The 25,000-nt window shown below is 38.5% G+C and overlaps 4 protein-coding genes and 1 long non-coding RNA gene across 5 annotated transcripts in view; 1 reads left to right on the forward strand and 4 right to left on the reverse strand.

Moving 5' to 3' along the window:
* The window catches only part of LOC138011343 (uncharacterized), a 9,329-nt gene extending 5,582 nt beyond the window's left edge, over positions 1-3,747 (reverse strand). The window contains exons 1-5 of the mRNA XM_068858310.1: positions 3,650-3,747; positions 3,381-3,425; positions 2,974-3,279; positions 1,354-1,375; positions 1-947 (exon numbers count right to left, since the gene is read on the reverse strand). The exon at positions 1-947 is cut by the window's left edge and continues 682 nt beyond it. Of these exons, the coding sequence (XP_068714411.1) occupies positions 262-947; positions 1,354-1,375; positions 2,974-3,279; positions 3,381-3,425; positions 3,650-3,652 (1,062 nt within the window). The 5' untranslated portion in view covers positions 3,653-3,747 and the 3' untranslated portion in view covers positions 1-261. The remainder of the gene's footprint in view (positions 948-1,353; positions 1,376-2,973; positions 3,280-3,380; positions 3,426-3,649) is intronic.
* A 708-nt stretch (positions 3,748-4,455) lies between these two features.
* Positions 4,456-6,515, reverse strand: LOC138011420 (uncharacterized). The gene is made up of 3 exons (XR_011124716.1): positions 6,216-6,515; positions 6,022-6,037; positions 4,456-5,188 (listed from the first exon to the last, which is right to left on the reverse strand). It is a non-coding gene; the product is annotated as an uncharacterized lncRNA (long non-coding RNA).
* Positions 6,516-10,058: 3,543 nt separating this feature from the next.
* On the forward strand, positions 10,059-17,323 carry LOC138010518 (uncharacterized). Its single transcript, XM_068857500.1, has 3 exons — positions 10,059-10,547; positions 13,182-13,215; positions 16,447-17,323. The coding sequence occupies exons 1-3, from the start codon at positions 10,281-10,283 to the stop codon at positions 17,139-17,141; spliced, it is 996 nt and encodes a 331-aa protein (XP_068713601.1). The 5' UTR covers positions 10,059-10,280; the 3' UTR covers positions 17,142-17,323.
* Positions 17,324-17,487: 164 nt separating this feature from the next.
* LOC138009515 (uncharacterized) lies at positions 17,488-21,549 on the reverse strand. The gene is made up of 4 exons (XM_068856571.1): positions 21,285-21,549; positions 21,017-21,061; positions 20,608-20,915; positions 17,488-17,621 (listed from the first exon to the last, which is right to left on the reverse strand). The coding sequence occupies exons 1-4, from the start codon at positions 21,285-21,287 to the stop codon at positions 17,528-17,530; spliced, it is 450 nt and encodes a 149-aa protein (XP_068712672.1). The 5' UTR covers positions 21,288-21,549; the 3' UTR covers positions 17,488-17,527.
* Positions 21,550-21,757: 208 nt separating this feature from the next.
* On the reverse strand, positions 21,758-23,810 carry LOC138010519 (uncharacterized). Its single transcript, XM_068857501.1, has 3 exons — positions 23,510-23,810; positions 23,316-23,331; positions 21,758-22,482 (listed from the first exon to the last, which is right to left on the reverse strand). The coding sequence occupies exons 1-3, from the start codon at positions 23,786-23,788 to the stop codon at positions 21,821-21,823; spliced, it is 957 nt and encodes a 318-aa protein (XP_068713602.1). The 5' UTR covers positions 23,789-23,810; the 3' UTR covers positions 21,758-21,820.
* Positions 23,811-25,000: the final 1,190 nt, after the last annotated feature.

Raw genomic sequence — 25,000 nt, forward strand, 5'->3', positions numbered from 1 at the left:
GGTTGGAGGACACTGTCAGCAAAAACAACAAAAATTTGACTGGGTTCAATAGGCTACATCTCCATCTCTTTCAAAGGGAAACGAACGCAAAAATTAATGCCATTTAAAAAATGACACTGATTAAGAAGTTTTGACATTCTGGTTATATTCATGTTAGTAATTAAAGGAGACAGGCTATGGCCGATACATTTTGTACCTACAGTTCCGAGTCAACGTGCAATCCTCTCAATGTTTCTTTCTGTTAACAAGATTTATTACTGATTAACGAATAAAAATACTTCCATGTGGATTAGCCACATTGTCCAAATGATTGCCTGTGTTCGTTCCGCAAGGATCATGTGTGGGCCAGTTGTGTCCTGCCAGCGTGGAGCCATCGAAATAAAAGAAAATACCTCCCTTTTGATTGGGATTCGTGTACATAGGCCCATAAAAGTTGTTAGAGCTGCTTGTTGCGACATGTACAGGCCCTGGTGTGCCTGTGCACTTTTTGGTGACGTTTTTAATGAAGTGACAGTTGACGCTTCCTTCCTGCCAATCAACCAAACTTCCCTTTCCCGGATCACAAACCAGCCAATTGTTGATGTTGCTCTTTATTAAGATCTGCCTGCCAAGTTGTTTCCAAACAGAGAAGTTAACGGCGTTGTAATCTGTTTCATTCTGTGGCGGCGTTGTTGAAATAGGGACATTTACTTCAGAATTTGCGGGCCAACTTGGTCTTGGAGTCACTGCGTTGGATTCGTGCGTAAAGTTTTCGTAGTTGGTGAACTTGTAACTCCACACTAGGGTCCAGCCTCCTCCGTCGGTTTCCATGTCACAGTAAGCCGTAAACGTGTTGGCCTGAGAACCACCATCGGGATCAATCAAATAAACACCCGAGGGATGACATGAAGCTTGGTTGCAGAGGCATTGGCACGATAGGACAGCCGATTGGCCAGGTTGTGAAGGACCTTTAGTGGAGAAGGCTTTGTTAATCGCAACCTCACATGATCAATTTAATATCAAAAGAAATCAAAACTGCATGTCCGCAGTTCAAAAAACTATATGACATTTCTTATATATACCTTTGACTAAAGGGTGACAAAATTCATTTGAAGTAAGCACCATATTGCATTGTGGTAATAACACAGCTTAGACTGTTAACGGTTTCCGTCCGTACCGGAAGTAGTTCTATAACTGTACGAGTTATCCTGGGTTGGCGGCATTTTTCGAATCATGCATCGTCTTTCTCGATGGGCGAAGGGAGTGCACCCCACCCCCTCCCCCCTAACCCCTGATCCCCGCTTTCGCTTTTAGATCAAAGTTTTTTGCTGAATTTAGGGTTAGTTCAAAATCGATACAAGAGTTGTCACTCACTTGGTGATACGCCTCGAACAACCTGCAAAAAAAAAAAAAAACAGTCAATGACTGCATGTGTTAACTGCTGTAGGAAAAAGTGAGTGAATTCTCATTTTTTTTCATAGAGATGGAGACTGACGGAAAAATTGATAAATTCAGAGGTATTTAGAAAGAATCCACGACCGTTTAAAGGAAAAAAAAATTGGCACTCACTCTCACAACGTGATAACAAAATGGCTTCACACACATACGGTAACCACAAAGGTGAATAGTCGATGAACACAATAAGAACTGAAACAAATGGACGTTGGAATAAAAAAAAAGTCGGAATATTTTGTCATGATCCGCGCATGTCTTTCGTAACTTCATCTTAATAAACCCAATCACAGTCTTTGAAAATAACTTGTTTTCTTGGCCAGTCAACTAATGTTCAAATACTGGAATGACTTTTTAACTCAACTGAAACCTAAGACGATAAGTAAAATGCTTTTCAATATAGTGTGATTAAAGTATAACTAAATTATTTACACAAAAAATCAATCAATCAAGTTTGTCATGCAAATACAACGACCGCGGAAAACCAGTCTAGACCAGTCTAGACTGGTTGAGGAAGAGGTGAATTATTTTCAACCAATCACCACGTCGTAATGTTATATCTAAAGCAAAGAAACTGCAAAACAGAGTCTCCGCCTGCGATGTTTTAAGAAAACGGCGAGCTATATTTTCATAAGAAGTGACTGGTTTAGGATTATTTAAATACATTTTCAAATGTAGGAAGGTTGCATGTCACTGAAAACTCGTGATCGCACACTTGGGAGAATAGCTTTTGGAAGATGACGTCTCGCGCTTCAACTTTAATCTTGCAACTATTGGATCTGTCCTCTAGTTGAAATTGAATGTTTGGTTTTGCCTGACTCGACTAATCGATCCTGTTGCTTTATTTGGCAACCTCACTTAATTTAGATATTCATCATTTTTTACCTCAATTCGACTTTTTTTACTGTTTGATTTTGCAAAAAAATTTTAGAAATAAGTTGGCTCATGGTCAGTTTCCTAATTTTTTCATTCACGAAAAATCATTTCAAAAAAGTTTGACAAAGTTAATTCTCTTTTTTTTTCTTATCCCGTCTTGGCAACAAAGCATACAACGAACGAAATTAACTGGTAACATGAGCTAAATTGCACTTTTATTTTAACGAAATTTTGACAAGGTTAGTTATCATATAGAAAACCTTTTTCATGCGAGATGCTATTTCCTGAAGTATCTTCCGGGTCCATTTATTCCTAAAAACTTGCTAAATTTCAATATTGCACCTGAATTCACGGCTTCAAACTGTTTTACATCACTGTAGCTCATTTTACATGTGAGCGTCAAACTTCGGGTTCTCATAAAACACGATAAACAATAGAAATAGGAAGGAACAATTTGCCAAAACAGGCTACTGTCAATACTCTCACTTTTATCTGAAAACTTAAAACGTCAGCCTTGCATTCTAAAGTTAGCACTTATCTTCGTCCTACGCATGGCCATATCAAGTACTAAATGTTTTCATTTTCTCGAGCGGCCAGTTAAGAAATTTTTTGGTTAAGAAAATTGTCGGGATGTTCAACGCGTTGATGAAAAACGTGAAAGCCTACCTTTTCTAAATAAACGCAGCCTTTCATCCCATGAAACCAATCAGGATTTTCGGTTTGACTTTTGCCAGTAAGGGAACAAGTTCCTTGTTCTATCATATAGACAGCGCTTTTACAAGCTTCTCTCCAAGCACACATTTGTGAACATAGCATCAAGGATTCCACTTCCCCACTCCAGATGTCTTCATCATGCAAACAACAGTGATCTTCAGTGACTTCAAAGAAAATGCCCTGCTGTGTCAATTGTCCCTCTGTCTTTGTCGTTGAGCGGGTTAACAATAGTGTGACGAAAAATATCATGGGAATCATCTGCGGAAAAAAAGAAGTCAAAACTTTTAAATAGAGAAGAGAAGGCAAAAAATTTTAAATCGAGTTCACACACATTCTATATAATATGACAAATTTCTCACCTTACTCTCTTTGTACCAAAGAAGAGAAGTCGCCTGCGTTGTCAACTGTAAACAAAGCACGACCACTTTCATAATTTACTACACACATGCAATGTACTTTACGGCTGATGAATAATTCATGAGTCAAAAGATTTTTTGGGAAATGGGTGAGGAAGAAAGGCAAGGAAGACGCTAAAATAGCGCTGGAATGGAGAAAGTCAGGTAGAGAATGCATATTATGACTATGATGAATGCATGGAAATTTTCAACGTAATAAAACCAATCCACACCATGTTTGACCTCGCAATGTTGCCTTAAGTTTCACATTCAATACGTTTTCACTTTCTCAGCCCGAAGTATACATATAACTTTCTTTATGAACTTAGTGTTGACCACGACCTGTCTTTTAAAAAAGACGAATCGAATATTCTTCTGACGAGTTGTCACGACCTGTTCGGATCGTCACGATCCATCTAGATTATGTTAGTCACCTTCATGCAACTCGACTTCCGTTTGCGCAGCCTTCAAACCTTACGATACGATCATGATCAAGAGACGACCCGACTCAGTTTGTGTGTAATGGACACGCATGCGCGTGCTCCACCCATTGAACTACAAGAGTTCCTGGGGGAAACCAATGTCCCACTGGTCAGCGGGCTTGTTAATGTCACGTGCCTCGAATGCAACAATATATAAAGGATATTACACGGTGGCGAGAAGATATGAATTTTATGTTCGAGTGGCCACGAGAACATAAAATTCATATCTTCGAGCCAACGTGTAATGATCTTTTTATTATATGGAGACTAAATATTGATAAATTCCGATTTTATTGTGTTTCAAAGTAGTCAAGTTTTACAAATACTGCTGGGCTTTATAAAAAAGGCGAGAAAAAAAAGGCGGGAATCGTGACGTCATTGAACGATACGACACTCACAAAGGTGACATACGGAAAATACGCCACTCGCGTCCCGGATGAAGTGGCGTATGGAATCTACGAGTGGTTTAGTTCCCAATAAAACACTCTCCTCCATATAATAAGATATTAAATGGTACAATGCTCTGTGAGACATATGACCTACTGTAGTTCCTCGGCAACTTTTATTGGTTTTCATTTTCCATAGATAATTACAAACAAAGAAAGGGTCTAAGAGGACTCAGCAAACTTCAGCGAACCAAAATGTTCCCATGTGGATTTTTTACATCTGTTGGAGGTGAAAGCTTTTCCGGTACAGTGCATGGGTTGTGATTAGGGTGGTCATCATTTTTACAACTATCAAAATAAAAATTAAGCGAGGATCCCCTAATCCGTGGCCCACAGTAGTTTTCGGCTCGCGCAAATTTTCCCGGAAGCTCAACCTCCTCGCAACGATCTTCAAATATATGCTTAACAAATTTACAAGTAATGCTTCCATCCTTCCAATCGACGAAACTTCCTTTTCCGGGGGAGCAAATATACCAGCTTATTATGTTGCCTTTGAGGAGAACTTCTCGACCAAATTGCTTCCAAAGCGAAAAATTCAACGCATTGTAGTCTTCTTCGTTGATTGGTGGACTGGTCGATACATCTACATCGACTTTATGAGAGGCGTTTGTCGGCCAATTCGGTCTGGGCGTGACCGCGTTACTTGGGGAAATAAAAGACTGGTACTGAGTAAAGGTGTAACTCCATACTAGTGTCCAGCCTCCTCCGTCTGTGTCCATTTCGCAGTAAACCCTGAAAGCGTTGTCATGGGATCCACCATCTAGATCGACCCAGTAAACTCCGCTTGGATGCATAGCTTGAGAAAGAGACTTACAGGATGAAACGGCGAGCTGTTGTGTGGAACCTTTTGAAATTCAAAAGAAAAATAAAACACAAAAATTAAAAAGAAAGAAAAAAGGTTTATACGCGAAGGTTTTAAATGGCAAGATAGCGGATTAAGGACGGTGCCTACTAATTCAAAGGTATTTTTGCCCCGATTTATGATTATGCAGGAAAGGTTGATCTTCCCAAGTGTTATTGAAATCCAAAAAGAAAATTGGGGGTAACCACGCATTTTTCAAAGATAATTCATGAACAATATTTGTATAAAGCTCAATTATCTCTAAAGAATGCATCGTTACCCCCAATTTTCTTTTTGAATACTAAGAGTACTTACTAAGATCTACTTTCTCTGCATAGTTTTAAACCGCGCAAAAATATCCCTGCATTAGTAAGCATCACCGATAGGAAATCCGAGTATCTGGAGATGAGCAGAACGTATGCGCAATAACAATTGAAGGCACCGTCCTTAATAACGTATTTTTATAAGCAATGCTTTTGATCTCTAAGCTAATGGGTCTTGCCAAGAGCCGATAAGGTAAGAGGACGAATCCCCATGCCCTATCATAGATTTTTTAAAATCTATTTTTAGTTTTGCAAAGCTGTTTCAAGTTCTCGTTCCCAATGCCGCACTTATTTAAAATTTCATTACGTCATTAATTACAATTGGCCAATCAGGTACTTCTATAAAATAGCTGCGTAGCTAAAATGAGATTTCGAAAAATATCATTGAAGGAACCGATATATAAGGGATCCGGATGATTTGCAAACACGTTAAACGTTGATTTTAAAATTGCTCCTCTGCGCTTTATTTTGAGAATGCTATTTTTGAAACTTCATCTATTACTTTTGACTTACCTAAGTCGGAATGTACCTGTATAAAAGTATAATAAAAATGTAAAAAATTTAGTATATGATACTTAGGCTTAAGAAGTTCAATATTTGGTGGTTCAGTTTACAATGGTTTCACAAACGAAAATTCAACTTAACGGATTTTCAGACAATGCACAGAGGAGGATCAGAAGAAATGTCTTTCACTTTGTTTTTGATACCTTTTCTAAGTAAACAGGACGAACTTGTTCCCACTGCTGCTGTAGAAGGTGCGCATGCGTATTCCTTGTCTAGTCGAGCAAGGAGCAAGTCTCGTCTTCTGATTTAAAGTTAGCACTTTTGCAACGCTTTTCTCTGGTGCAAAGAGAAGCGCAAACTATAATAGAGTCTGCAGGCTGCACAGAGATTGGATTTGGATCAAACAGAAGAGAATTCTCGTAGGTTTGGAACTCGGCTTGTTGTTCTTCGCACTCTGCGGTTTTGGTTGGCGCGACCAGCATCAAGATACATATTTCAGTGCACAATTTCTGTTGATAAAGAAAACCAAACAAGCGATAAATATTCTCCAATATCCTCTTTCTAGACCATCTGCCTTATCTTTCTAGTCCTTCATGGTCATTTTAGATCGCTTCAACTCATTGGAATTATATCTCAGCACTAACAAAGTTGTTCGTGCTGTTTCGGTCTTGTTTACCAATATCAACACCAGTTACCAATTATTGATTCCCAATTCCCAATTCCACATTCCAATACAAATACCAATATCAATACCAATACTAATAACAATAACAATAGAGCGGTTTTCAATGGAGTGTCGAAAGTAATTAGCTGTCGGCTACGTGTAATTACTTGGCCAAAACTTACTGATTGGCCAAAGTAATTACTTTGGTTTTGATACCAATACCAATTACCAATACCAATACTAATACCAATTACCAATTAGAGCCGCGGCGAGTTTCAATTGAGTGTCGTAAAACCAAAACCAAAGTAATTACTTCGGCCAATCAAAAAGGACGGAGACAATTCAGTAAACCAATCAAAACTCGAAGTAATTACACGTAGCGGACACAAATCGCGGGAAAATGTGCACGCGCGAGCCACGATTGGTTTTGATTTCACTTCTGATTGGTTGAAAAAATGGTGCGAGAACTTTGGACCAATCACTGAGTGAAGTAACGCAAAACCAAAGCAATTTGCTAATTACTTTCAACACTCAATTGGATACCGCTTTACCGATATGGCGGTTCACGAGTGAAGTTGTCTCTCTGGCCTTTCTGTGGACGAATTCCAGGACCTACCGGTACAATTTGGTAATTGGGCAAGTTTTGAAAGCTTTATAAAACTTCAATCAGTGCTGTATTTTGCTGCTAGGACTGGGTGGCCCGACACTTATAAAAAATCTATGAAACTAGAATCGGGGACTTCCCTTGTCACGGAATGGCAGAATTACCCAGAATTCATTTTGGGCATGAAGGAGGCAACTTGAGAGGCACGAGACTGGCCCTCATCGAATGGCTGAATGAGACAATCCAGTAAACCAATCAAAACTCAAAGTAAGTACACGCAGCGCGGCATTTTTAACTTTCCAAAGTCCTCCTAATTTAGCTTGCCCGTGTTTCTGACCGATTTCCGTAAACGTGTGGAAACCGGTATTGATTCGCCCTGCAATTGTAAAGATTAAGTATTTAACACAAATCAAATCATATGCTACAATTAATAATCTTTTTCAGAGAGAGAAAACCGGAGAACCCGGAGATAAACATCCCCAGGCACAGCAGAGTAGAAACATATCACGCCAATTCCGAGAATCAAGCCAAGGGCAAAGACGCCTTTGTAAGAGATTGCTCTCACCATTGCGTAGGCAACCCTAGCCTGAGTCGAACGGCATATATCCTGCGTCAAGAAAGAGAAATTAATCAAAAGAACCATTTGGTGCTTGTCGTACCTTAATATGTCGAATCATATTTCAGTTTATCCTTGTTTAGTTCATCAATTATTGCAAGACCTACATATAAGTGTACATACTGCATGCATTTGCTTCGTGTCTTCAACTTTTTAATAATCATCAATGAATGAATGCAGCATTTATATAGTGGATTTTCCGAACGAAAGAGGTTCAACTAACGCTTTATAACCCATAGCAGGGGGTTTGCCAGATCATTCTTGGCGAAAAATTACCAACTGTCTGATAACCAAAAACAACACTTGATTGTTGTAAATGATTGAAAAGAAGGTTCCTCCTTTTAGAGAAAACCAAAGTTTTTTTAATGGAATAGTAATTTGGAAGCGTGTAATTTTTATTTTACATTTGATAACACGATTGTCCTTTTAAATTCAAGACGAATTCTTCAGATTTAGCGATGTATGGTCGGCTCCTCATTTGCATGTAAATTTACGAAACTGAGAGAAATGAACGTCTATAGAAGTTTCTAAATTAATCTATTAAAATTTTAATTAGATTGTTGGGACCTGCTTTTTCCAAATTCAGGCCAATAACTTTTCAGGCTCTAAAAACCCTTTTAACGTCATAAAAACGCCATAAAAACCATATAAAGACCATGTAAAGACCGATGAAAATGTTTAAGCAAAGAAGAGGAAAACAAGAGAAAGAGAAAATTATATTCGTATAAGAAAGAAAAAAAGCAACAAAACAAAAATGTGGGAAATACTGTGCAAAAAAGAAAACTAATCCAAGAAAACATTTTAAATATTTTATGCTTAATAAATACACTTCTTTGTTAGCCTTTATTTTATTGCTATCCTGCAAGTCTCAATTGATTCCTTTTATAAGAGAGACTTCATGGACTTTAAATTAAATTATGCATATGCAATATACGTATTTCAATTAACCATCTTTGATATAAGAGTTTTTTAGGATGCTTGCGTTCTTTTTGAAAACTCACGGATCTTCTCTCGTTAAAGAATTCCCTCATTGTGCTGGAAGTTTAAGAAATTTGGAAGCTTAAGGTCTTTGCATTTGGTGAGAGAACTCTGCAAGTTTTTTCTTTTAAAACGAATTAATTAATGATTAAAGCTACAAGGAAGGCGTCTAGCAAATGGCATTACTTATTTATCACCTAAAGAAAAGGATTGGCAACCATCTTATAATTTTGCAATGGAAAGAAAATATATAATTAATTAAACCTAACCGAAGCGGCTATGTGAGGTCTTGTATCAGAGAGTTCATATTCGACAAAATTTTAAAGCAGAATTGCTGAAGAAAGAGTAATATGCTTCTTCTAAAAATAAAACAGGACAGGAAACTTGTCTTGTAATTTTGTTGGTTGAACTAATGACTTCATTTTTTCCACTTGGAAAAGAATAAACAAGAAATCCTCACTTTATTAAAGTTCGAAGTTTGTACAGCCAACCACAACTGTTCAACTATAATGAAAAAAAAAATGAAATCAAAGAGGCTTAATTAAATGGACCTTAAACGCGGTTGTTTTATTATAGCAGAAGAAAACCGGATTTTACAAGGAGAAAAGACGAAAAAGCAAGAAACTCAGACCAGTAAAATAAGGAAAATATCGTGTTATGTGTAAAGGTAATTTAATTAAGCAGTCTCTTTAGTCCATCAATCCATGTAAGCTCTTTCTGATTTGTATTCTTTTATGTAACGAGGGGGCCAGGTCCTATAAGCCCCATGGTTTCCTCTGGGTTCCCTTGCCATGTGATAATTTCTTTTTTTATATTAAACTTGGTCATGTATTGCGGCTAAATAAAAACTGAACTGAACTGCACCACAAATGGCACCCATCGCGAACCACACTAGAACCCTTCTCTCGCAAAGTAATATGTGATGTAAAATTGAACGTTTTTTGTCCTTTGTCAAACCAGATGACAGGTGTATACTCTGGCACCTAAGTGATTACCGGCAGGTTCCTAAATCATGTTTTTTATCCGAGTCTTCTTCTTTTAATATAATGTATCAGATTCCAATCCTTTCAACTTGATGAATTAAATTATCCGGCGGAGAAAACAAAGGGAGACGAGGAAACAAAATAATCTGCTTAGTCTAATACGATTCTTATTCACATAAACATGACTGACATGACTTAAGACAAGACTTAAGCAACGGAAGTTTTTATTTTAAGAAAAGTGAACTAATCAGCGTTACAATGCTATGTTTTGAATCAGTTGAGCCTTAATTTCAAAAGGCAGTGGTGGTTTTAATTTCTTCAGGGCATATCTGTTGTTGATCAAACCGATCCTGTTTCGAGCCTTTTCTCGGGCCATTTCCAGTTAAGTCATCAGAGATATTATTAACGCCTCCCCTGCCTCTAATGCTCAACAAAGTCTACATCGTGCTGTTCTTTATAACAGCACCGGCAAAATTAAATAATCACGGCGTGTTCTTTAAAATCAATGAAAATCGACTGCCTGTGCGAAATCGAAATATCCCGCTTTGGAGTGGACACGCCAGCTCCATGCTAACATGTTCGCAAATGTGCGCGAGGCGAGACGAATGTAAAAGTGGGAGTTTCTCCAAAGAAGAAAAAAAGTGCTCACTTTTTAGCGCACTAGGATCAGGTTTTGGCCATTTGGGAAAGGTAGGTAAATATCAAATGAAGGTTTAGTAATCTTCGAAAGGTTGTCAAGCGAGAGCAGAACTCGTTCTTTTCATATGTCGCCATCATTTTTTCTAACTAACTCGAACAGAAGTCCATAATTAAGGCTAGCCTGTTAAATATTGTTTAACGAAGATCACCAAATTATATCCATGGGCTTCGCTACCTAAGGCGCAATACGACTTCAGAGACTTTAGATAAATACCACAGAACTGGATTATATTTTATGCTATGTATGCTATTTTATACTTTTTAAGATTTTACATTGACGTACCTGGAAACTAGTTGTAAGATTAATTGTATTGACTACTTTAAACAAAGTCTTTATAAGCCTTAAGTCAAAATTATTAAGGACCTGTTTTTCAATTTTTAAAAGGCTCGAGTCGTCCATCATCCTTAATTCCAAGTACTAGTTAAACTAAAACGTTCTTTAATAGAATGTCATTAATTGAGAATTAGATCTTTCGCCCTCAAGGGCCACGGGTCAATAGCCCATGAGGCGAAGCTATTGACCCGTGGCCCTTGAGCGCGAAGGGTCTAATTCTCAATTAATGACATTCCATTTTTTGGCACCTTTAGGGGTTGTACACGAATTTGTTTTCTATCGGTTTCAAGTCTTCACGTTTATTAAAGTATCTCCCAAAATGGGCATTTCATGAGGCATGCCTATACAAGAATAGAACAAGAAATGATACGTTATCTCAAGCACTGCTTTCTCTCCAAACTGATACACTTGCATTTAGCCTCTATTCAGTGTTATATGTTGGGTTACAAAAATAAATGAGAAATTCTATTCAGCTGAATTTCAATGCCAAGAAATCATTATTGAATATCTTACCGGTATTTGAAACGCAATTGTGATCTAAAGAAAACAACTAGCCTTTTACTTCCCACCCTCTTACGGTAACAAAGCCTTGACATAAATGCAGCTAGACAGCATAAAGCCATGTTGTGTAGGGTGTGCTCCCCCCCCCCCCCCCTAGTCTTAAACCACTTCCTGGCTGGTGCCTCTCCCATAAACCATCATAGTGGAACCAGCTCCCCCGCCTTCTTTAATGATCTCCACTGTAGAAGGTAGCCTCCGCTTAGGACATAATTATCTGGAAAAAATATAACAAACCGTTTAATACATCATTCTCTACATAAACAATAAGATATGTATTGACATAAAAGTTTATTGTCTAATTTCAATTACATTTCACACATTTCGTACATCAATTTCTGTTATTATGAATGTAAAATACATCTGAGAAATTACAACCTCATAATGTTTCACTGAGAGCGGTATGATATGCTATTTGCACTTATGCACTTTTAACAGACACTTTCACTTATGGAGGATATTACATGGCCACTTGGGGATACGAATTTTATCTTCTCGTGCTGAAAGTATCTCTGACCTGTTCGCTTCGCTCACTCGTGAGAGATACTTTCAGCACTCGAAGATAAAATTCGAATCTCCGCGCGGCCATGTAATATCCTCTATAAGTACAACCACTCTACCATTTGTCCTTTATAGCTGTATTTATTCAAGGCTATGAACACCATTTATAGTTGTTGTTTATTTTATAATTGATAGGTATCAGATATGTTGAAAATAGCTGAAAGTTATATTTTAGTACAGTGATGAAAACATGTATTTATGATATTTATGATATGTAACATAAAGCAGGGTCCCAAAGGGGTTTAGGGCTCCACGGCCCCGGGCCTAAAAAAGCGGGGCTCCAGGGCTCCAAGACCAAAAATTCGGGGCTCCAGGGCTCCATAGCAGCTACTTTAAGGCTCCGGAACAGGGCTCCAGGCGGAGAAATAATCGGGCTCCGGGCTCCACAGCAAAAAAATCCAGGGCTCCAAGGCTCCAGGAACCCCCCCCCCCCTCCCCCCCTCCCTTTAGAACCCTGACAAAGAGGTGAATTATTATACAAATAATTACACAGCATTTTTGTCTGTTGAAATTAAATGACAAAAAATACAGATTAGTCTAACAGGATCCTACGATTAGAAAGGCTTGCTCGATTTTTTCCCCTTGGTCCGCCGTGCATGGTTTTTTTTCTCTACTTTTGCTTTGCAGGATTTTTTTGGTAATTGCCAAAAAAGTGAAACTGAAGTGCTTTCACTGGTTCTTATTGCTTATTACGGAGAAGCTGGGATGATTACGAAAGGATAAACTTTTCTGGCCCGAAAGCCGTTTTTGAAATTTCCATCCCCGCTTGTTTTGGGCAGTTGGTCTTTCAACATATTTTTGAGACAATAAGAAACAAAATGGTTGTATGACTTAAAACCTCGACAGTCTCAAAATACGGAGGGAATTGTGATCATGAGACTGGCCCGAAAAACGCCCGAAAAGTTTCGGGACCTTTAAAAAACGGAACCAGATTTGAAGATGAAGGAGCCTTTTGGCTTCCCTTAGTCTAAATCAATTCGATAAGTACGTTTTTGATCCGATATTCATTCAGCTAGTGTGGTATACACGAAAATAAATATTCCCTTCAGTATCGCAAAAAGTGGTGGCTCGGAAATTATCCACATTTTATATTCAACTCCATATCGGTCATCAATTCTTTGTTACCGAGAATGTTTAGAATTTATCAGATTAACGTTAATTTTCATTTGCAGGTTGAAATTTTTGAGAAGATGCCACCACTGCCAGGTAATTTTCTTTTTCTATGGCCATTTTAGCTTCAGAAGGAACGACAACCAAGCATTCTTTGAAACTCTATGTTACTTTCAACGTACATCTTCAAAAGCTGGTTATTTACTAGTATACCCTTTTCATCTTTATTACATCTGTTCTTCTTTATAATTGATTAGTTACTTATCTTGCAAATATCATTTAACTTTACGGTTAACTGTCACTTCTGATGATGTACTTTGAAGCATATGAAACGTTTTAAGTAAAGAATAATTACAAAGGATGCATTTGTATCTCAATTTTTCAAATAATTTTGGTTTTGCATTGCTAAGCTCGGTGATTCGTACTTGATGTCGTGTCACGTGTTAATTTTCCGCCAATCAGAGAAAAGCAAAACCATCTTCCCCTCTCACAAGCTCCGCTGTTTGCGTCGATTCCTTGTATTAGTTTTGGGTTACAATTTGTTCACTTGATGATCTGGATTTTTTATGGCTCTTTGTTTACTGTCTTGTTCTTGTTTTAATTCGTTTACAAGTAAATCAGCGATTCCGAGAAATTTTATGGAAAAGAAAGGGTTTAGGAACGATGTTTTAGCCTCGCGAACTATTGGGTGAAGCACAAAAAATTCCGTCGTTCGCTCCAGTTTTCGCGCATCCAAAGCATCGAGATACCGAAGTCCGTGTTGCGCGGGCTACAAGATTTGTGTTCCATGAGCAACACTTTGCAGTAGACATGCAATTTGCGAATCGAGTAAGTGATTTGACTGGCCCTTGAATGTCATTACGCAAGAGACTTGATTTTACTCTTCTTTTAGAATCCCTAACGTGTTCTAACTCCAGAGTTTTGTTACTTGGCAAAAAAATTCTCTGTCAACCCTTTCACTCCGTTGATCTGGAAGTTAATTATTCTAACTAGCTATAGTGTCATATATTTCTTTCTTTGCAAGTCATGAGAATTTGGTGTTATATCAAAATATCCCTTAACTGATAATCATCTTCATTCTCAAACCAAAAAGTGTTTAAAATTGTGAGGAGAATTTACATATTGATCTCAAACGGTTAAGTTCTTATCTTTGTGACTCCCGCAAAATCGATGGGAAAAGTAGACTGAGTTTCAATTGAGTGTGGTAAAACCAAAACCAAAGTAATTGCTTTGGCCAATCAAAAAGGACGGAGACAATACAATAAACCAATCAAACCTCGAAAAAAATACACGTAGCCGACACAAAGCGCGTGAAAATGTGCACGCGCGAGCCTCTTCGCTTCTGATTGGTTGAAAAAGTGGCGCGAGAACTTTAAACCAATCACTGAGTGAAGTAATGCAAAACCAAAGCAATTCGCTAACTAGATGCTTCTGTGAAGCATACACTGCGTTGCCTGTGGTACGTGCTACAGAAAATCAGAAGGCACTGAATTGTGTGGTATTGAAATACAGCCTTCCAGTCTCTGAAGAATAACAAATAAAAGAGAAGTGAGAAACATTGGCTTCTGGGCTGACATGTTGATAATTTTCAAGTTCCCTCACAACTTCTTTTCACCACAAGTGTGCCCTCTGAGCATCTGAAAGCTTTGTAATACTAAACTTCACTGAAGTCAAGCCCTGTTTCGCGGGGTTAGGGTTAGGATGGGAGACCAAAACAATAAACCTCTAATAAAAACAGAAACATCTGACCGAAAATACTATTAACGCTAACAAATGCGAACTCAGCAAGGTACAGATTCTGTTAGGGTTTAGCATGTTTGGCATGTTTACTCGCCAAACAGTGAAGCGTCTGTGTCAAATGATGGCAAGATACCGGGTTTTTGTAAGTTTCTTTTTCTGTCAAGTGTTATAAAGTTTGACAATGAAATGAGCGAAGTCAAAACAAAGATCACAATCGCCCAACTCTTGTTTATGCAAAGTCAAAATTTACTCTCCAAGACGCGTACGACGTTATTTATCACCAGGTAATTCCATCATTTTGGAAATAGCAGCTACTTTATTATTCATCTGCGTCACAAGTTTTCACTGATTTTGGGGCTCATTTTGTTGAAACTCAAGCACGCTTCCAACAGGCCTGTGAACCCTTCCTGCTTACAGAGCAATACTAAAAAACTTCTCCCATATCACATTTGAACCTTAAGCTCGAAAATTCAATACACAACATGATATTATAATTCACAAAGGCAGAAAATACCACAGAATCCTTTTCCAGCGAAATATTTATTGAAACAAACAACATATTTGCTCTTAGAGGCGAAAACCTCTTCCTATTTCATTGCAAGCGTGAAGACAAGAAACTCAATCGTGTCAAATTACCATGTACTTCAGGTAAATATTATAGCTCACTTTGATTTCGTCTCGACGGGCGATAGATTGTTGTCGAAGTCCAGTGCTCGTCGCTTTTGAGATTCCTGCCTATTTTATCCAACTAACTTTCCATTATTGAGCTCCATAAGGGTATATTTTGTTTAAGGATCTACTAAAACGCCATTCGCGTTACATGACTTTCGACGCCATTGCAGGCTAAGTTAATGATTCTACTGTGTCCACCAGAGAAATCTACGCAGTTCCACTACCCTCTCGATCCTAAGAAAATACTCGCAGAGGGCTCTGTCCACAAAGACACCACTTACCAGGGGAGTGACAGGCAAGACTTTTACCGACACGGAAAAAAAAAAAATAAAATAAAACTAAAAAAAAAAAAAAAAAGAAAACAAACAAACTAAACGTAGACCTCGACTGGGTTTGCCATGAGGCAACCCAGTAATTAGAGCGGTTTTCAATTGAGTGTTGAAAAAAATTAGCGAACTGCTTTGGTTTATGATTACTTCACTCAGTGATTGGTTCAAAGTTCTCGCGACGTTTTTTCAACCAATCAGAAGTGAAACCAAAACCAATCGTGGCTCGCGCGTGCACATTTTCCCGCGCTTTGGGTCGGCTACGTGTAATTACTTCGAGTTTTGATTGGTTTAACGGATTGTCTCCGTCCTCTTTGATTGGCCAAAGTAATTACTTTGGTTTTGGTTTTACGACACTCATTTGAAAACCGCTCTACTATCGACACTCAATTGAAAACCTCTTCAACATTTATAACATTACAGGAACAACACGATCGTCGGCAGTTTTTTTTAAGTGTCATTATGCAAGAGACGTTTGCCATTACTGTACTTCTACAATCCCTAGCGCGTTCTACCTCGTAAGTTTTGTTAAGTTCTTATCTCAGTGTCTGCAAATATCAATACGAAAGTAACATTTATAATATTACAGGAACAACACGATCGTCGGCAGTTTCCTCGTGCCAGGTCCTGCAATCAGTACATTTTAATTCCGGTGTTTATTGGATTGATCCTGACGGTGGATTCCAGGACAACGCATTCAGAGCTTACTGCGACATGGAAACCGAGGGAGGAGGCTGGACTCTGGTTTGGAGTTACACGTTCACCAACTACACGAATTTCAAGGATAGGTCAAACGCAGTTACACCGAGCCCAAACTGGCAAACCATAAGTCCGCAAACCAGTGTTCCAATCTCGACAACGCCCCCACTAAGCGAAACCGATTACAACGCCGTCAACTTCTCGCTGTGGAAACAACTTGGCAAGCAGGTCCTGATAAAGAGTAACATCAACAACTGGTTGGTTTGTCATCCGGGAAAAGGAAATTTTGTTGATTTGAAGGCCGGAAGTGTAAGCTGTCAAATCATCAAACGCGTGACAGACAGGTGTAACGAAACCCAAGCGCCTTCCAAAGTCAAAACCTATGACAACTGGCCGGTCTTAAAAATTGGGAGAGGAGTTACCGCTTATTATTATTTCGATGGTAATACAACAAGTCGCTGGCCTACCCATGATCCCTGCGGACAGAAAAGTGACAACCAATTAAAAAATGTACCAGATCCACACGGCAATATTTTCATTCGAAAACAGTCTTTTGGCCTTCACTTGGCTAAGAATATGGGATAGTATTTCCAGACACAAGAAACAATAGTGCTCCAAGACTTTCGGGTCTCCGGTACTTTTAACGATACACGGAATTTCTTTTGAAAACAACTTTACAGCATGCAATCCTCCGTGTCATCTACATTTAATAGACCTTATTCGCTTGCCAGTTTTGTCGGAGAAAAATCCGATAGAATAACTTTATCACCAACAAGTATCTAATATGTGTGTAATATCTATTGATCGATATCTATTGTGTATATTTCAGTTGTTGATGTTTGTTGCAACCAGCTTACGGAGCTTGTACATTTTTGCGACAACTTGGGTTAATAAACTCATCTATTATTATTTTACCTGCCTCATCTCAGTAATTCTCAGCAGGGCCATGGTCTCTTGAAGGCGATGGCTGATTACGACAGTTTTCCAGCCCCTGTGATTGCGACACATAATTTAGGCAATACATCCCATATCTGGTGCGTCTCACGGCCCCACCTCTTCACCTTCCTACAATGTTGTTAAAAGCAAACAGATTATTATACAGGTAGTTTGGGCTCGTTAGGCGAGGAAAATTCAACAATTTTTGGGGGAAGGGGTGGGGAAGGTGACATAGATTGATCTTAGTGTCGCAAAATGTCCCAAGAATTTTACCCTCCATTGTAAAATGCATCTTGTACCCATCCCTATAAAAGATGAATTAACAACAGTCTCTCTGGAAAACTATAATGACGCAGAAATCTGTTGTGAGTATTGATTGAAAGTGATTTTGGTAAAAATAAGCGCTCTTCACATTAATTCTCTATCCAGACCATTCCACCCTCCACGCCATTCCTTACTTTTTTGTCGGGATAATTTGCGGTCCAAAGTGGGGATCATTTGCGGACAGACAGTGACAGGGGAGTGACATAGACCCATCTGCATGCCGCAAAATGTTCAAAGAATTTTTATCCTTCATTGTAAACTACGCCTTGCACCCGGTTCTATACAAGATGAATTAATGCTTACAAAAGTTCTTCCCGGCTGGATTATATGCTTCTCTTCAATACATAATTATACCACGCAGTGGTTCTTCACAGGCCACACCTGAATTATTTTAAGGCTAAGTCTACTTTCTCTTATTCTTTATTGGACTGTCTTTTTAGGCAAATTAATCGTGTGAGGTCTTGCAAATGGCTCAGATAAACACATCACGAGAAAACATCATTAAAAAAGAGGCTAAGGAAGCAAAATAAAACTTCCACGTAAACTTCACTCGGCCATGTGATTTCTCATACTGGAGAAGTAACAAAGCTTTCGAAGGGGGAAATTTCTCTCTCTTTTTTTTTTTTTGAAAGGGCAAATTTCTTTCTCTTAATAGCCCTGTAATCTCGTTCACCTGTTTCAGAGTATGTAAACAGCATTACTGCAAAAATTGATCTAAAAGCGGAAGCTCCATTAGATTAAGGCTTCAACGTTAATTTATAATTTCACATGTGAAGTTATAATGTTGCCATGGCAACTTTTCCTGCATTGCCAAAATAGCGTCTTATGAACGTAATTTGTCACAAATTACGCTATTAAATAGCTAATCAAATAGTATACTCGCGAAATAAGGGGATGATTTCGCTTGCGTTTTGTCCAAAATCAAATAATTTCCCAAGCCATTGGGCGAGAAATTATTTGATTTTGGACAAAACGCTCGTCAGGTTATTCCCTAATTTCACTCGCACCATTTGATCACCCGTACTTATATCGAGCCAAGGGTTAATTGTACCGAGGCTCTGTCTCAGAGAATCTCTCGTAAGTCCACTTAAGAATTTGATATTCTTGTGCTATAAAGAGGAATACGTTGCAGAGAGATTCTGTTTGAAGTGGAGCAATGTAAGTAATAGGTTTTGAGGGGTGCATGATGATTAAGAAATAAAGGCCAAAGTCAGAGAACAATAGAGAGATAAGAGAGATGAGCATGGCGTCTGCAGAAAACGCCGCAAACGAACAATCCTGTGTACAATGTTATCATAGCTAATTCGTAGCTTGTTAGCGACAGAAAGCGAGGAAGTTCCGTGGCCGGCATGGACATAGTAAGTACATGTAAGACATGAAACATGCGCAAACTTAAAATGCATTCAAACTTAGAGGAATGCTGTCAAGCACAATAAGCTCCACGTTCACTTAATAACATGGCTTAATAACTCACTTAACAATATGAACAGGTTAAATGTCTTTCGTAACTTCGTCTTAATAAACCCAATCACAGTCTTTGAAAATAACTTGATTTCTTGGCCAGTCAACTAATGTTTAAAAACTGGAATGACTTTTTAAGTCAACTGAAACCTAAAACGATAAGTAAAATGCTTTTCAATACAGTGTAATTAAAGTATAACTAAATTATTCACACAGAAAATCAATCAATCAAGTTTGTCACCAGTCTAGACCAGTCTAGACTGGTTGAGGAAGAGGTGAATTTTTTTCAACCAATCACCACGTCGTAATGTTATATGTAAAGCAAAGAAACTGCAAAACAGAGTCTCCGCCTGCGATGTTTTAAGAAAACGGCGAGCTATATTTTCATAAGAAGTGACTGGTTTAGGATGATTTAAATACATTTTCAAATGTAGGGAGGTTGCGTGTCACTGAAAACTCGTGATCGCACAGTTGGGAGAATAGCTTTTGGAAGATGACGTCTCGCGCTTCAACTTTAATCTTGCAACTATTGGACCTGTCCTCTAGTTGAAATTGAATGTTTTGTTTTGCCCGACTCGACTAATCGATCCTGTCGCTTTATTTGGCAACCTCACTTAATTTAGATATTCATCATTTTTTACGTCAATTCGACTTTTTATTAACTGTTTGATTTTGCAAAAAAATATAAGAAATAAGTTGGCTCATGGTCAGTTTCCTAATTTTTTCATTTACTCAAAATCATTTCCAAAAAGTTTGACAAAGTTAATTCTCTTTTTTTGTCTCATCCCGTCTTGGCAACAAAGCATACAACAAACGAAATTAACTGGTAACATGAGCTAAATTTGCACTTTTATTTTAACGAAATTTTGACAAGGTCAGTTATCATACAGAAAACATTTTACATGCGAGATGCTATTTCCTGAAGTATCTTCCGGGTCCATTTATTCCTAAAAACTTGCTAAATTTCAATTTTGCACCTGAATTCACGGCTTCAAACTGTTTTACATCACTGTAGCTCATTTTACATGTGCGCGCCAAACTTCGGGTTCTCATAAAACACGATAAACAATAGAAATAGGAAGGAACGATTTGCCAAAACAGGCTACTGTCAATACTCTCACTTTTATCTGAAAACTTCAAACATCAGCCTTGTTTTCTAAAGTTAGCACTTATCTTCGTCCTACTCATGGCCATATCAAGTACTAAATGTTTTCATTTTCTCGAGCGGCCAGTTAAGAAATTTTTTGGTACTCATTTTTGCAGCTTAAATCATTCAAAAGAAATTTGTCGAGATGTTCAACGCGTTTATGAAAAAAAAGTGCAAGCCTACCTTTTCCGTAAATAAACGCAGCCTTTCATCCCATGAAACAAATCAGGATTTTCAGTTTGACTTTTGCCAGTAAGGGAACAAGTTCCTTGTTCTATCATATAGACAGCGCTTTTACAATCTTCTCTCCAAGCACACATTTGTGAACATAGCACCAAGGATTCCACTTCCCCACTCCAGATGTCTTCATCATGCAAACAACAGTGATCTTCAGTGACTTCAAAGAAAATGCCCTGCTGTGTCAATTGTCCCTCTGTCTTTGTCGTTGAGCGGGTTAACAATAGTGTGACGAAAAATACCATGGGCATCATCTGCGGAAAAAAAGAAGTCAAAACTTTTAAATAGAGAAGAGAAGGCAAAAAATTTTAAATCGAGTTCACACACATTCTATATAATATGACAAATTTCTCACCTTACTCTCTTTGTACCAAAGAAGAGAAGTCGCCTGCGTTGTCAACTGTAAACAAAGCGCGACCACTTTCATAATTTACTGAAAACATGCAATGTACTTTACGGCTGATGAATAATTCATGATCAAAAGATTGTTGGGAAATGGGTGAGAAAGAAAGGCAAGGAAGACGCTAAAATAGCGCTGGAATGGAAAACGTCAGGTAGAGAATGCATATTATGACATGAATGCATGGAAATTTCAAGTTCAACGTAATAAAACCGATCCACACCATATTTGAGCTCACAAAGGTGCCTTAAGTTTCAAATTCAATACTTCTTAACTTTCTCCGCCCGAAGCATACATAACTTTCTTCCTGAATTAACTTAGTGTTGACCACGACCTGTCTTTTAAAAAGACGAATCGACTTTTCTTCTGACGAGTTGTCACGACCTGTTCGGATCGTCACGATCCGTCTAGATTATGTTAGCTAGTCTCCTTCAAGCAACTCGTCTTCCGTTTGCGCAGCCTTCAAGCCTTACGATACGATCGTCAACAGCAAGAGACGACCCGACTCAGTTTGTGTGTAATGGACACGCATGCGCGTGCTCCACCCATTGAACTACAAGAGTTCCTGGGGAAAACCAATGTCCCACTGGTCAGCGGGCTTGTTAATGTCACGTGCCTCGAATGCAACAATATGATATTAAATGGTACAATGCTCTGTGAGACAGATGACCTACTGTAGTTCCTCGGCAACTTTTATTGGCTTTCATTTTCCATAGATAATTACAAACAAAGAAAGGGTCTAAGAGGACACAGCAAACTTCAGCGAACCAAAATGTTCCCATGTGGATTTTTTACATCTGTTGGAGGTGAAAACTTTGCCGGTACAGTGCATGGGTTGTGATTAGGGTGGTCATCATTTTTACAACCATCAAAATAAAAATTAAGCGAGGATCCCCTAATCCTTGGCCCACAGAAGTTTTCGGCTCGCGCAAATTTTCCCGGAAGCTCAACCTCCTCGCAACGATCTTCAAATATATGCTTAACAACTTTACAAGTAATTCTTCCATCCTTCCAATCGACGAAGCTTCCGTCGCCGGGAGAGCAAATATACCAGTTTATTATGTTGCCTTTGAGCAGAACTTCTCGACCAAATTGCTTCCAAAGCGAAAAATTCAACGCATTGTAGTCTTCTTCGTTGATTGGTGGACTGGTCGATACCTCTACATCGACTTTATGAGAGGCGTTTGTCGGCCAATTTGGTCTGGGAGTGACCGCGTTACTTGGGGAAATAAAAGACTGGTACTGAGTAAAGGTGTAACTCCATACTAGTGTCCAGCCTCCTCCGTCTGTGTCCATTTCGCAGTAAACCCTGAAAGCGTTGTCATGGGATCCACCATCTTGATCGACCCAGTAAACTCCGCTTGGATGCATAGCTTGAGAAAGAGACTTACAGGATGAAACGGTGAGCTGATGTGTGGAACCTTTTGAAATTCAAAAGAAAAATAAAACACAAAAATTAAAAAGAAAGAAAAAAGGTTTATACGCGAAGGTTTTAGATGGCAAGATAGCAAATTAAGGACGGTGCCTACTAATTCAAAGGTATTTTTGCCCCGATTTATGATTATGCAGGAAAGGTAGATCTTCCCAAGTGTTATTGAAATCCAAAAAGAAAATTGGGGGTAACCACGCATTTTTCAAAGATAATTCATGAGCAATATTTGTATAAAGCTCAATTATCTCTAAAGAATGCATCGTTACCCCCAATTTTCTTTTTGGATACTAAGAGTACTTACTAAGATCTACTTTCTCTGCATAGTTTTAAACCGCGCAAAAATATCCCTGCATTAGTGAGCATCACCGATAGGAAATCCGAGTATCTAAAGATGAGCAGAACGTATGCGCAATAACAATAGAAGGCACCGTCCTTAATAACTTATTTTTATAAGCAATGCTTTTGATCTCTAAGCTAATGGGTCTTGCCAAGAGCCGATAAGGTAAGAGGACGAATCCCCATGCCCTATCATAGATTTTTTAAAATTTATTTTTAGTTTTGCAAAGCTGTTTGAAGTTCTCGTTCCCAATGCCACACTTATTTAAAATTTCATTACGTCATTAATTACAATTGGCCAATCAGGTACTTCTATAAAATAGCTGCGTAGCTAAAATTAGATTTCGAAAAATATCATTGAAGGAACCGATATATAATGGATCCGGATGATTTGCAAACACGTTAAACGTTGATTTTAAAATTGCTCCTCTGCGCTTTATTTCGAGAATTATATTTTTGAAACTTCATCTATTACTTTTGACTTACCTAAGTCGGAATGTACCTGTATAAAAGTATAATAAAAATGTAAAAAATTTAGTATATGATACTTAGGCTTAAGAAGTTCAATATTTGGTGGTTCAGTTTACAATGGTTTCACAAACGAAAATTCAACTAAACGGATTTTCAGACAATGCACAGAGGAGGATCAGAAGAAATGTCTTTCACTTTGTTTTTGATACCTTTTCTAAGTAAACAGGACGAACTTGTTCCCACTGCTGCTGTAGAAGGTGCGCATGCGTATTCCTTGTCTTGTCGAGCAAGGAGCAAGTCTCGTCTTCTAATTTAAAGTTAGCACTTTTGCAACGCTTTTCTCTGGTGCAAAGAGAAGCGCAAACTATGATAGAGTCTGCAGGCTGCACAGAGATGGGATTTGGATCAAACAGAAGAGAATTCTCGTAGGTTTGGAACTCGGCTTGTTGTTCTTCACACTCTGCGGTTTTGGTTGGCGCGACCAGCATCAAGATACATATTTCAGTGCACAATTTCTGTTGATAAAGAAAACCAAACAAGCGATAAATATTCTCCAATATCCTGTTGAAGGCAGCAGTTCAGTCTGTCGAAAGCTCATAGTTTTTCAATAGAGTGGTTTTCAATGGAGTGTCGAAAGTAATTAGCTGTCGGCTACGTGTAATTACTTGGCCAAAACTTACTGATTGGCCAAAGTAATTACTTTGGTTTTGATACCAATACCAATTACCAATTAGAGCCGCAGCGAGTTTCAATTGAGTGTTGTAAAACCAAAACCAAAGTACTTACTTCGGCCAATCAAAAAGGACGGAGACAATTCAGTAAACCAATCAATACTCGAAGTAATTACACGTAGCCGACACAAATCGCGGGAAAATGTGCATGCACGAGCCGCGATTGGTTTTGGTTTCACTTCTGATTGGTTGAAAAAGTGGCGCGAGAAGTTTGAACCAATCACTGAGTGAAGTAATGCAAAACCAAAGCAATTTGCTAATTATTTTCAACACTCAATTGGATACCGCTTTACCGGTATGGAAGTTCACGAGTGAAGTTGTGTCTCTGGCCTTTCTGTGGACGAATTCTAGGACCTACCGGTACAATTTGGTAATTGGGCAAGTTTTGAAAGCTTAAAACTTCAATCAGTGCTGTATTTTGCTGGTACTGGGAGGCCCGACATGATAAAAACTCTCTGAAATGAGAATCGGGGACTTCCCTTGTCACGGAATGGCATAATTACCCAGAATTCATTTTGGGCATGAAGGAGGCAACTCTGGCCCTAATCTCGTACCCAGATCTCACTCTGTCACTGGAAATGTGAGATCTGGTAAAGTTCGACAGTACACCCTTTTTAATTGGCTACTAAAAAAAGGTTGCAGCAATGCAATCTACGCTCCGATTCGCTTATTTCGCGGGGCACTTAGTAAAGGTTTGGTTTTCGCAAGCTCATGTGCTGTTTTGAATAAATGCCAGTTGTGCGGAGGATAGTTTTGTTTTTTCCGACGCCGGAAAAGCTTTATATTTGAGGAAAATCATTTTAAAAATCTGCGACATTTGTGTAAATGCTGCCGACGAAAGCCCCACGTACCCTGCCACTCGAATAAGGTTTTGCGTAGCTGGCTACGCGGGACGCAGAAACTAATAAATTCAAGTTGAAGTATGTAATTTATTCAAAACAGTATTTCTCGTTCTTAAAGCGTGACTCG

The sequence above is a fragment of the Montipora foliosa genome, chromosome 7 (genome assembly GCF_036669935.1).
Source record: "Montipora foliosa isolate CH-2021 chromosome 7, ASM3666993v2, whole genome shotgun sequence".
Lineage (NCBI taxonomy): Eukaryota > Metazoa > Cnidaria > Anthozoa > Scleractinia > Acroporidae > Montipora > Montipora foliosa.